General features: G+C 41.5%; 1 protein-coding gene across 1 annotated transcript in view; it reads left to right on the plus strand.

Annotated features, from left to right (window-relative positions):
• Positions 1-12563, plus strand: part of cpt1a2b (carnitine palmitoyltransferase 1A2b) — a 65017-nt gene that overhangs the window by 26394 nt on the left and 26060 nt on the right. The window contains exons 7-12 of the mRNA XM_026166078.2: positions 218-295; positions 605-712; positions 2788-2875; positions 3272-3467; positions 7245-7433; positions 10105-10210. Coding sequence (XP_026021863.2) covers positions 218-295; positions 605-712; positions 2788-2875; positions 3272-3467; positions 7245-7433; positions 10105-10210 — 765 coding nt within the window. The remainder of the gene's footprint in view (positions 1-217; positions 296-604; positions 713-2787; positions 2876-3271; positions 3468-7244; positions 7434-10104; positions 10211-12563) is intronic.

The following is a 12563-nucleotide window of genomic DNA, read 5'->3' on the forward strand; positions in this document are numbered from 1 at the left end:
TTTGACTGTTACAGGTTTGAGTCACTGCTCTGTGGTGCACGGTCAGTGTGCCCTTACTGACACAGCTGATGCATAATGTAATTTATCCCTTTTTATTTGCAAGTTTTCTTATAAAGCTTGCAACTGTAAAGCAATACATTTTGCAATTTTTAATCCTCATGCTTTGTGCTCCTGGTTTGAAAAGAACAAAGACTTTAGATTCCTGTTTTGGCTCTAGGTGAGTGACTGGTGGGAGGAATACGTCTATTTAAGGAGCCGAGGTCCCATAATGGTCAACAGTAACTACTATGGAATGGTAACCACTGCTTCTTTATACAATTACATGTTTACATTCTGAGCTAAGGTTAGGAGTTATATTAAAGTCAGAATGTTTTATTTTCTTTACCCGTGATCCTGATTAAATCTACACCTCATATCCTGTTGTCATTTTTAAACCTGAGCTTCCTGTCAGTCCAGCTCAACCTTTTAGCCTTATCTTGTTGGCTGTGTTTTTAGAGAGACGAGGGAATCATCCAACATTTCATTCTCCTTCCTCTGGTTCTAAATCAAAAATCTTCTGATAGTTGTCTTTTATTTAAATCTATCCCTTGTGTGGTCCTTCCAGGATTTTCTGTACGTGACACCAACCTCAGTGCAGGCGGCCAGGGCAGGGAACACGATCACTGCCCTGCTGCTCTACCGCCGCAAGGTGAACCGGGAGGAACTGAAGCCGGTGAGGCTGCACACATTTCTGCAGATTGGAAAAATAATGCGATGGAGTGGGTTTGCGTCTGTTGCGCTGTTTGTTTTTAAAATTAATAAAAATAAAATTTCTGATGATACCTGTCACTGTCAGAAGTTTGCATCAGTAATCTTAAAAAGGTCAGTGTTTCTCAGGCTGAAATGATGAGCTCCTGTTTTATTATGTTGACCAGAATGTATTCAAAGTTCAGATTCAGTTTTAATACAGAGGGATTCAATGGAAATATTGCATTAATATTGTGGCATTGCTTTTAAACACATGGTCTCAGATGTAATTGGACTGATCAGAATAAAAGACAAGTTTTTTTTCTCAAAGATATTTTTATTAAATTGAAGTAACAAAGAAAAACAGATGCACACAGAATTGTTAAACAACAAACAAGTAGGTTTCACAATGACTGTTTGAACTGAATCAGAATCAGAAATACTTTAATCCCGAAGGAAATTATGGGTTACAGCAGGCAGCATGCTAAATGGCACATGCAAAGAAACCCTATGACCAAACATACTTTACACAAACATTACATTAGGGAGACATGTCAGAGAGAGAGACTGGTGGGAAAAAAACAACGAAAATACACAACATGAGGTGAGAGGAGGGGGAAAAACCTCCACTCAGACTGAGCTCCTAATGGGAGAACAGTTTGAGAACAGAAAAAAACACCCCAGCACAAAAAGCACATGACTGTCAGTACACCACAGACACACAAGATAAGCAACAGGGGTGAGTAAAGGGTGAGGGAGAGCCGGTGTAGACAGCACATGCTTGTGTGTATCCTGAGTTTAGCTGAGAGAGTGTCCTTGGCCCAGCCAGGCTAAGTAAACAGTCTTCCAGCCGACCCAGGTGGCTTTGCGTGGGATAGGAAGGAACAGAAATAACAGAATACAGAATAATGACACACTCACATATCTTGTAATTGCGTTAAGCAGTTTACCCCCCTACCCATACCACATAGTAGCCCTATCCCTCAGGACAAGTACAAAAACAAGAAACAGAAACAAAAAACGCCATTGCAAGTACAACAGGACAAAGCAGAACAAAATAAAACAAACACACAAGAAACATAAAGGCCCCTTCACAGCAGAAACAGCTGCTAACTGCTAACTAAAAGCCAAGGATGCAGAATTTGTTGCGCTGGCTGCTGAGCTCTGTGGGGTTTTGCGGCACCTCTACGTGTACTAGATGCGCCTGCTCCCTGTCGTTTCTATCTCTGTTGAAAAGGCTCTGGAGTAGCCCATACTGGGGGTCTCTGTATAAGCAGGTTAACCTGTGACACAAAAAATAACCGAACTCGGACACACACAGACTGTTTTCCTTCGTGGTGATGAAGGAAATTGCTGGGCTGGCATGTAAAAAGGCATTTATTCTTTTAGGACCTACAGCTCAGTAAAGCACCCCTCCAACTGTTCTCTGATTGAATTGTTAATAAAATTGAATTGAATTTCACCAATTTGGTCAGTTTTCAAGATACAAGCTCAACCTATATAAAAGTGAGTTGTTTCCTGTGGATGGAAGGGCACCAGTGTATGACTATACTAACCTCCACTTTAAAATAGCAGGAGATCAGTTTACATGTAAAAATATAACGATATGCTCTGACTTGGTTCTGTGGTGGGTCTTAAAGGGTTAAAGTTATCCATTAAGGTGCTTTCCTGCGGGAAGGTGTAATGTTGAGAGTAAAAAGTCCTAAACTTATCATTAATTTTGGAAGGTAGTCCACAGCCCATTTTGTAATATGGGTGCACATGCCTTTGATAGTCAGTTTATTCTGGCAGTGACTCTTGTTTCCTGAGGTACTGCAGAACCTTTGATGTGCTCCAAAATCGTCTGTCTACTACCCACCTTGCTTTTTTACAGCTCCCCTTTAAAGCGAGAGCAACGGAAGGGTGCAGCCATCTGTGTAGGCTGTATTTAGTGGTCAGTGGCTGTTGTGTGGCTGCTGATTTCCATTGATTCAAATAACAATGGGTTGTGTTATCTAAGGGTCTAATGTCCATCTAAAACAAATGGAAAATAGCCAGTGTGTTTGTGTCTTTGTGCTGTAGAGCCGCGTTCCGGGTACCGTCATCCCCCTGTGTGCTGCTCAGTGTGAGAGGATGTTCAACACAACGCGCACACCAGGAGTCGAGACTGGTAACAAACACACACATACTCAGAGTAGATGCAGCACATAAACATGCACTTTGATTGTTGCAGTTGTATTTCTCTCGCTCAAGTGTCTTTAATAAGGGAAGCTGTTTCTCTGCTAAATTCTATTGATTGCTGTTCTTCTATTATATGCTCATTTTATTTCTATTACCTGAAGCCGGATATTCAGGATATGAGGATATTGAAGTAGCATTATTGAAGTATGGTATTGAAGTTCATTATCAGGTACTAAATTATCATCGGAGGCTGATGCGCTCTTACACTCAGACATGCCCGGGCTTGTCTTTTTACACACTTTAGGCAATGTAAACACATCACATGGTTATATCTTATTGTTGTTGCAGACTGTATAATATGCCACGGCCCTACTCTTTTTCACAGATGTGCTCCAGCACTGGCTAGACAGCGAGTTTGTAGCAGTGTACCACAGGGGGCGCTATTTTCGCCTGTGGGTGTACCGGGCAGGCCGCCTGCTGTCCCCCAGGGAGATTGAAGACCAGATCCAGAGAATCCTGGATGACGCTTCACCCCCGCTTCCTGGAGAGGAGAAGCTGGGAGCTCTCACTGCTGGAGACAGGTGCGTACAAAGTGGCAGCCCCCTATCATCCTGATATGCTTACTACTGGCTCCAAAAATTTGACATGGCACACTGTGCTGCTGTTGGAATTTTCTAAATGTCGGGGAAAAGCGGGTGACGTCACATGCCTTTTTATCCCTTTTTATATACAGGCTATAGTAGGCAATTTTGATACATTTTCTAACTTGACTAACTGAAATATTTGGGAGAAATATGAACAGGTTCTAGTCTGTATTTAAGGGTTATTGATAAGAGGTTCTTTAAAACTGAATAAACCTTTTAAGGTTAAAATAAACTATTTTCTTTCATTAAAATAAAATAATTACATTTTTTTTATTTCTTTACTGAAACACAGCCAGTTTGTATAAAGCTGTTTGAACCTGCTGTCTTTATATTTAGCAGGTTGCTCAGAGGCAGCTACAGCGCGACCACTGGATGGCACCATAATATACTAATCAGAGCTCTTTACTGATACATATGATTAGTTATACCAGAGGTTCCCAAACTTTTTTGCTGGGCCCCCCTTGTTTTACAAGAAAAATGTTCGCGCCCCCCCCCCCCCCCTTCTCGCACGTGCGCACGCACACGCACTAACACATCCTCCAACCACACACGCCCATATTTTGTTCCATTTCGGTTTATTTAACACCTCAAGCATTTAGTAAACAATTAAGCAAATACAAGTAATATGCAATAAATTACAGGTAGTAATAAAAGAAACTCTTTTACGCTGCGTCCGCACCTACACGGGGATTTTTGAAAACGCAGCTGTTTCGTCCACGTAAACGGCGTTTTGAATCACTGAAAACGGAGATTTTTTAAAACTCCTTTTTTGCGTTTCCGTGTGGACGAGGAATACAGAGTTGGTCATGCAACGTCAAAGGTATGTGCCTTTTTCACGTCATGCTGTGGCCACGTTATTGTTTACATGAGATGAATTGCAGAATGGCAGATAGAGACAAAATACTGTTAATCTGACTGTCTGCAGGTTTTACACGCTTACATACACACACAGTTACTGTCCCTCCATTTACAAAGGCAGAGGTGTCACAGTGTGATTATTTTACGTGTAGTTGTTTTTTCCTGTGTAATAATATTCAACATTGCATCAATACATTTTTCAAAAAATGTCTCTCTGTGCAAAATGGGTTGAAAAACATAAACAACTGTAGGATCCTGTTTGTCCGTGATTTGAACCGCCCGACGCTGCTCCCGACACAGGAAAAACTAATCCTGCAGGGAGACCTACCTCAGCACCTGTGCAGGTGAAACCAAAGGGCAGATTTGCTTCACCATGTTTTCTAGTCTTTGGCTTAGAATGAAGTTGGTTTGGAAACATATTCAGCGATGCTTCATCTCCTGCTTTGCGTTTCTGTGGGCGCCCTGTGCTAGCTGTGTCCAAGCGTTTAGTTTTTTTTCCCATTTTCATTCCACGCGCCCCCCCCCCCCCCCCCTGCAATGGGGCGGGCCCCACACTTTGGGAAGGTCTGAGTTATACAATGGACTTAATGTGTAGACTCAGCTTTCATTTGAGAGTACCCAGTTTTAAGTTTCAGCTCCTTAACATGTGCCACCCTCTTTTTTTTTTTTTTTTTTTTTTAAAGGGACAAAAGTAACAGGACAATTGACTCAAAGGCTGTTTCATATGAAAGTTCATTATGTCATTATCGATTAAGCAGATAAAAGGCTTGGATTTCATTTAAAGTTAGATCTTCCAAATCCAAGCAACATTCTGTGAACTAACAACGTGCGGTCAAAAGAGCTCTCCATGCACGGGAAACATGCCATCCTTAAGCTGCTAAAACAGAATAAACTATGCAAGAATTTGCTATAATGTTAGAAGTGGCAAAATCTACGGTTTGGTACTTCCTGAGAGGGAAAAAAAAGCACTGGTAAATTCAGCAACGCAAAAAGACCCGGACGCCCACGGAAGACAACAATGGTTGATCCAAGAGTCATTTCCATGGTTATGAGAAACCGCTTCACAAAAGCCAACCAAGTGAACAACACTTTCCCGGAGGTACGCATATCGATATCCGAGTCTACCATAAAGAGAAGACTGCATGAAAGTAAAGCCTCAAGAATAGATTGGAAAACTCCAAAGCACACAGCATCATCTATAAAACTGTGTGATGTTTGGGCTTGCACGGCTGCCACTGGCATTCATGAATTTTGAGGTGTTCGGAGACTCTCTGCTCAAATCCAGTTAAAAGCAGTCAAATTGATTAGATGGTGTTTCATCATACAGATGGACAGTGAGCCAAAGCATACAGCCAAAGCAAGCCAGGAGTTTATTAAAGCAAAGAAGTGGGATATTCAGCCACCTGCTCGTTTTCCTGGCTGTGGGCATCTTTAGTTGAGTGTGAAGGTTTCTAACTCTGCTCTCTTAATTCCTCAAAACCTAGGGGAAAAGTTTGGGTTGGCTTCACTGAAATGATTGAAAGCAAAACAGTGGAAATTAATCATGTGAACAGTAAGTGTAAATAAATTTTGGCTAGAAGAACCGATGAAGAAAAGAAATGTAGGGATCAGCTCTTCAAGTTTATGCATGTTTGTATTTGTAATGTCTGTTGTACACACATGTCTAGATTGTTTTCCTAAGATGTAGAAGCATAACAAAAACAAAACCAAGAAGGAGAGAGTGCAAAAGCTAACGTGTATCAGCAAATGGATTGTTAGGATCCTACGAGACATGGTGTTGTGATAGGATGCTGAATTTTGGCAAACCCAACTCATGATTGTGAAGGAAATGAGGACATGTGCCTTTGTTCAGTCATAGCCTACGTGTGTTTGTGCTGACAATCATGAGAAATAAGTGTGCTGGTGAACTGTTTGCCTTTGACATGTGGAAAAAAACCCACACGAAACACCCACATGTCAGTGTGTTGTTTCTTAATGCCCTCACTGATAGAAATCTATGCATACTGATTTTCTTTGATAAGCTCACATGATTTAACTTTCAATTGCGCTTTTCTCCAAAGGCCATTAAGACTTGGCATATATGCACGTCTCCCTCTCTTCAGGATTCCCTGTTGTGATTAAAGCTAAATATTGTTGTGTATGTTAAATCTGTTTTAGACTGGGTGTCTTTAGCAGGCGCTCCCATCCTGTTACTAGTCTCGTGCTGGTTTGTTTTCTGGTATGATCAGTATTGTGCAGAATTTACAAAAAGATGGAAATGACATCAGAACTACAGTCTGGATATTGTGCTGCCTGCACATTATGCATGGCTTAAAGCAAACAAAGTGTGAAAAGTGCCACCGACGTGCTTAGCAGGAACAGTCCAATGAGCCTTTGCATTAATGGCCCGTCCGTCAAGCTGTGCGTATTACTAAAGTAGTGAGCCGACCAGCAAATCGGACACAGTACGAGATCTTAGAAAACATCACTGGGCTTTTGTCCAAGAACTGTCATCTGATTTTGACATTTGCAGCACATGCTGATGTCTTTGACTGTGTGAAAACTTTGTTGGAAGCTTCAGTCTGCTTGATGGGAACAATAGTTTGATGTTTTGTGAGTTTTCAGATTGTCTTAAGTTATCTTAGAGTGGACTAAGTACTTGAGAAGGATGCAGTGTTTAGTGAAGTACGTTTTCTCATGATTGTTATGGAGCGTCTGCAGTTTCCGCTGAGTTGAGCCTTCTGTGAACTTTCTCCACTTCCGAGGCTCTTTTAGTACTTTGTTTTAGGACAATTGTGCAAAAAGACTTGCTGACTGTGAGTACAGACCCGTGAGCAAAGCAATGATTTATAATATATATATGTCATCTCCTCCCAGAATCCCTTGGGCTCAGATGAGGAAGCAGTACTTCAGCTCTGGGGTCAACAAGAGATCGCTGGATATCATTGAGAGGGCGGCCTTCTTTGTAACCTTGGACGACGAGGAGCAAGGCATGAGGGGAGATGACCCAGAGGGGAACTTGGACCGCTACGCCAAGTCTCTGCTTCATGGGAAATGTTATGACAGGTGAGGAGGTCACTAAGGAACCTGTGTGGGGAGGGGTTTTATGGATCTGGTATATTTAAAACGGTGTTTGGTGCCTTCAAGAGCCTAACTGCAGTAAGCATTGTATAAAAATTGGAAAGTGAAGGTAGATTTGTAGCATTATTTGGTTCATCATGGAGACAAAAGATACTTCATCACATCACCACTTCGAGTAGAATACATACCCAAGGGAATGCTCTGGAATACTGTGGCAACTGATCGCTTCATAGTCCGTCCATGTAAGAATGATGTAATGTGATGCTGATGTTTTCCACATAGGAAAAATGATCTTTATCTCCATGCATATAAGATCTTGGCTAATCGTGGTCCATCTTATTGTAAAGACCTGAAAGTACCATGTTACTCCAAACAAGTACTTCACTCAGTGCCTCCGAGGATATTTAAAAGTAGGATGAGGTAGCACCTTCAGCCTTTAGGCCCCTCTTCAGCTCCAAGTTTGGATTAGTGAGACGGACACTTTCTCTGCATTTAAGATTAGGTTTAAACTTTCCATTTTTATAAAGCATATAGTTAGGGCTGAGTCACATGACCCTTAACACCCCATGCCTTAGTTGCAGGGGGAGAGTGTTCCCACTGTTGCCAAGTGCTAGCTCATATCATTGGACTTTCTTGTAGGGGCTTTCCCTCGCAGTATAAAGTGCCATGAGGTGACTGTTGTTTTGATTTGGACACTTAATAGGGACAAATTTGATAACTACTGCAAAAAATGGACTGAATTTACTAAACTATTGAGCTCAGATTGTAAGAGTGGAAGAGTACTCCACACGCATGCCTGCACACACACCAAACATCTCCACCTGTGCTAGACACTTTTTTATGCTTTGTTTTGGTGTCTTTTGTCAGTTCATTCAATCGTGTCAAAAACATACTGGTTAGCGTGGCAAGATTTGTACATAATAATGGCTGGTTTCACCTGAAATACCAACAGAGTAGTACACAGGATGGCAGGAGATTAGTGAAGTGAAACAAAAATATAGTAATCACTAGAGCAGGGCGATATGACCAAAAATATTTATCACGATATACATTTGAAAATTTGCGATAACGATATAACTGACGACATAATTGACACTAGACAAAATACTTTACAACTCCACAACTTTATTAGTGCAAAAACCCCATCAATGTATTTTCACTTAAACAAGCAGCTGTTTTTTATGTGCATTAAAGTTATATAAAAATTTAACAGTGCAAATGCAAATTCCTCGCTGACAGTTTAACCAAAAGGCATTTCCAGTGGAAACTGGCCGACACATCCTCAGCATAACCATGTATAATATCCACAAAACTTAAAAAGAGGTTATACACACACAATACGGTAATATTATGTTGAAGCACAGTACGTATCACTCCGCGAGGCTCCGCCTACGATAGCCGTAATGCTCCCACAATCCATCAAGCGGTGCGGCTTCGTAGCTTAGCAAACATTTGACAGATTTTGGAGCGCCGTGTACATGAAATCGTTTCGAGGTCAGTAAACACAACCAGAGTTCATACATAAGGCACACAGGATTATAAGGGGCTCTGTCGATTTTCAGAAAAATCAAAGGATTGATTTTAAGTGCGCTGTATTTTCCAAACAACACGGTAATAACGACGGCCCGCTAGCATGCGCTACCAAAAATAGTGCTTTGTTGTGTATCTGACGGACGAAAGCTAAACCAGTTCCACACCACTGAAGTTGCAGCATTTTTACAAACCAACTCTGGTTCATCCGTTTCATTTAATGATCCACTGTCGCTCTTCTCGTTCTGCGTCGCCGCCATGTACGTATGTAAACAAAGGCACTGCGTGTTTTACCCATAGTCTATCGCCATATTTCATTTTCCTATCGTTGCCTGACATTACACCGGTATTACCGTGAACGGTATGATATAACCCAGCCCTAGTAATCAGTTTCTAATGTTTAGCTTTTGTTGTCTTATGACAGATGCTGTCAGCTGCTATGTGTATCTAGTCATCTTTCTTGCAAAACAGTGTAACGGGATTTCAGCTGCTCAGTGAGTCACACCTGGCAAAAAACTTGTGATGCTAACAGTAATACTTACATCTCTGGAGAATAAATGTGCATTACTAGGAGTTCAGGACTGAGGTCACAGAATCATTCCTCCGCAGCAACATGTCTGTGATTACTCCACTTCTCACAGGCCTCAGGCTGCCAAGGATTCTCCTTTGGTTTGTGATGGTGACAAAAACCACTATCAGACATGTAAAAATAAAGGATTGTGATGAATCCTTTATTTAATCCTTTACTTTCTTCATTGAAATTCAGCTACAGACACCAAACAGACACCTGAGGCTGATTTGGACTCCACACAGGAAACCTTGACAGAAAGGATTGACAGATTTAAAGCTTTCTGTGTGGGGGATGGTGCGTGGAGCAGTTTGTCTCACAGGGTAGTTGTCTAAACTAAATGCGTTTTAAGAATACAAGGAAAAATAAGATGCATATCTGCATGGCATCGGTATCATTGTTGTGACACTGGTTATAGACCTGCCCTGTTCCAATCTGTTTTGTCTGGTCTAAAGCCAGGATTCTTATTTCTGCATCTGCGACTCGACTCGGGTGTCCTTTACACAAGCTGTGGCAACACGCATCTCCTTTTATGCTTTATCTTCTCTCCTCTCCCAGGTGGTTTGATAAATCCTTCTCCGTTGTGATCTACAAGAATGGGAAGAGTGGGCTGAATGCAGAGCACTCCTGGGCTGATGCACCAACTGTAGCGCACCTTTGGGAGGTGATCCTTGGTCTTATTTCTGAATTTGTGCTGACATGCATTTATCACACAGGGATAGCACAGCTGCAAGTTGAAAGTTCCAGATGGAGCCAGTTCCAGGAACTGGCTGTGTTAAAAGAATCTGATTGTGTTACAGTATTATCTTAGAAAGCACAGCAAAGAGGAAGTGACACTTACGGGGACACAATCAGACTTGAACTAATGGCCTTCAACACCCACCATTTTTACCACAGTGAGATAAAAGCAAGACTAAAACATGCTATCTGATAATATTAGCAGCATTTATTAATTTGACTTGATATAAGAAGCAAAACTACTAAGACTGCAGAAATCTGTGTTTCAGTTACATGATGATGTTTAAGAATGAACATTTCTAACCCTGGGTTAAGAAGAGAGGAGAGCAGAGATTATCTTTAGGCAGCAGTATGGTTTCACGCTGAGAAAGAGCACCTTAAACTGCACGTTTGATGGTGGATGGTGGAGAATGTCAGAAGGAGCTGCACTGAGAAAGCGTATGATGGGGTACCAAAAGAGGAATTTTCATTGGACAGATTTAGAAATGAGTACGTCAGAGGAACCGCTTGGGTCGAGCATTTTGGAGGAAAGGCTGAGATGCTTTGGACATGTGCAGGGGAGAGATGGTGGATATATCAGATATAAGCAATGTTCCCTCTAAGCTACTCTCTGATTGCGCACTGCTGGCACGTCTCTGCGCACAGAAAATCTGCGTTGCGCACAAAAAAAAATCTAACCTGAACTGAAATTAAAGTTAAAACTTTAACAATCCTGTTTTGCAGTGTTAGTCAGTGACTGGCTGCTCCTGTATGGGATCAGAACGATGCCACCTTATCCCATAGTCCAGCCAATAATGCGATTCACATTCGTATATACGCAGCCAATCAACGTGGTTGACAGGATATGACAGCGTCCTTATGTGCCCACACCGGTGTTTTAGCAAAGCGGCTGATGTGGAGTGAAGCCACGTTAATGACAACGTGTACAACCATTGGAGATGTGAGCAGGACAGACGGAACAACTGACGGAGAAAGTGTGGACTTTATATTTTTAAATTGTGTTGATCGGCCACGTAAAACCAGAGTTATGATAAAAATATCTGCAATGTTTGGTTTTCTTCCTGAATACTGTCGTTGTTTATATTTACTGCGGGAAGAAACGGTAAAAACGGCGTTTTATAAGGAAAACGCTCGAAAAAAAACCCAGCCTTTCCTATTGGTGGAAAAATGTACCATGTCGACCAATCAAAAAATGATATAGCAACATGTTGTTTAGGGAGGGGGAAGTTTTAGGAGTGACGGCAGTGTTTTGAGATGTGAGAGATTTGTGACTTTTAGTACAAATCTTGTGTAGTTAGTGTGTAGTGAGTGTGTAGTGTAGTCAATAGTGTTGTTGTGTGTCAGAACAATGAGGCGACTGCTGAGTGTTACAGGTGTTGCAGCAGTGATACATCTGCTGCTGTCAGGCCTGCAGGTATCAGGCTGATGTTCTCCTTCATCTCATAGTGGACAGGAATCAAATCTGGATCAAATCTGGCATCAGATTTGATGCAGAACAGCTGATTGTTCTGTAAATAGTTTGAAATGTTTGTTTAAAAAAACGCCTTGGCTGCATTTTTAGGTAATGTTTTCAAAATTGGAGTTCAAGTAATTTTTACTTCCAATAGTGTTAACATGCTACACAGGTCATGAAGAAGATTTATTTTCATTTTCATTGTAAGTGGGCTAAAGCAGTTAATTAAAAGTCGGCTAACATAAATGTAAATGCTGTAATTTGATTATTTTAATAAACATGTAACTTGGATGCTGGCGTGACCACAGTGCACACGTCTGCTGTCGCTCACAGTGGTCCAAGGGACGCTCAGGGAGTTTGTGTGTTCGCTCACACACATGAAAAATTAGAGGGAACATTGAATATAGGATGTTAAATATGGAGCTGCCAGTCAGGAGGAGAAGAGGAGGACCTCAGAGGAGCTTCATGGATGTAGTGAAAGGAGGACGTGCAGGCGGTTGGTGTGCTGGAATAGAGAGGGTTAGCTGCAGCCAATGATCCGGGCAGCTGAAAAGAATAGAGTGCATTCATGTGTATATCACATACACATGAATGCATCATGTTTGTCTGAGCTCATTTTAAATATTCTACTTTAAGTAGCTTCTTCTTTTGGCCAGTGATAAAGAAATATTCGATCCTTGAGTTCATTTGTTAAGCTTTGATGTTGCCAGCTAGCCTGAATTATGCACAAGGGTCTTACCATTGTTATCTGGTTTAGTCTGAAAATCCAAAAACTCTAGACTTTCTGTAGTTTCCTGTCTATAAAAGGTTTCCAAATGTTGCGCTG

This window comes from Astatotilapia calliptera, chromosome 4 (genome assembly GCF_964374335.1).
Source record: "Astatotilapia calliptera chromosome 4, fAstCal68.1, whole genome shotgun sequence".
Taxonomy (NCBI): Eukaryota; Metazoa; Chordata; class Actinopteri; order Cichliformes; family Cichlidae; genus Astatotilapia; species Astatotilapia calliptera.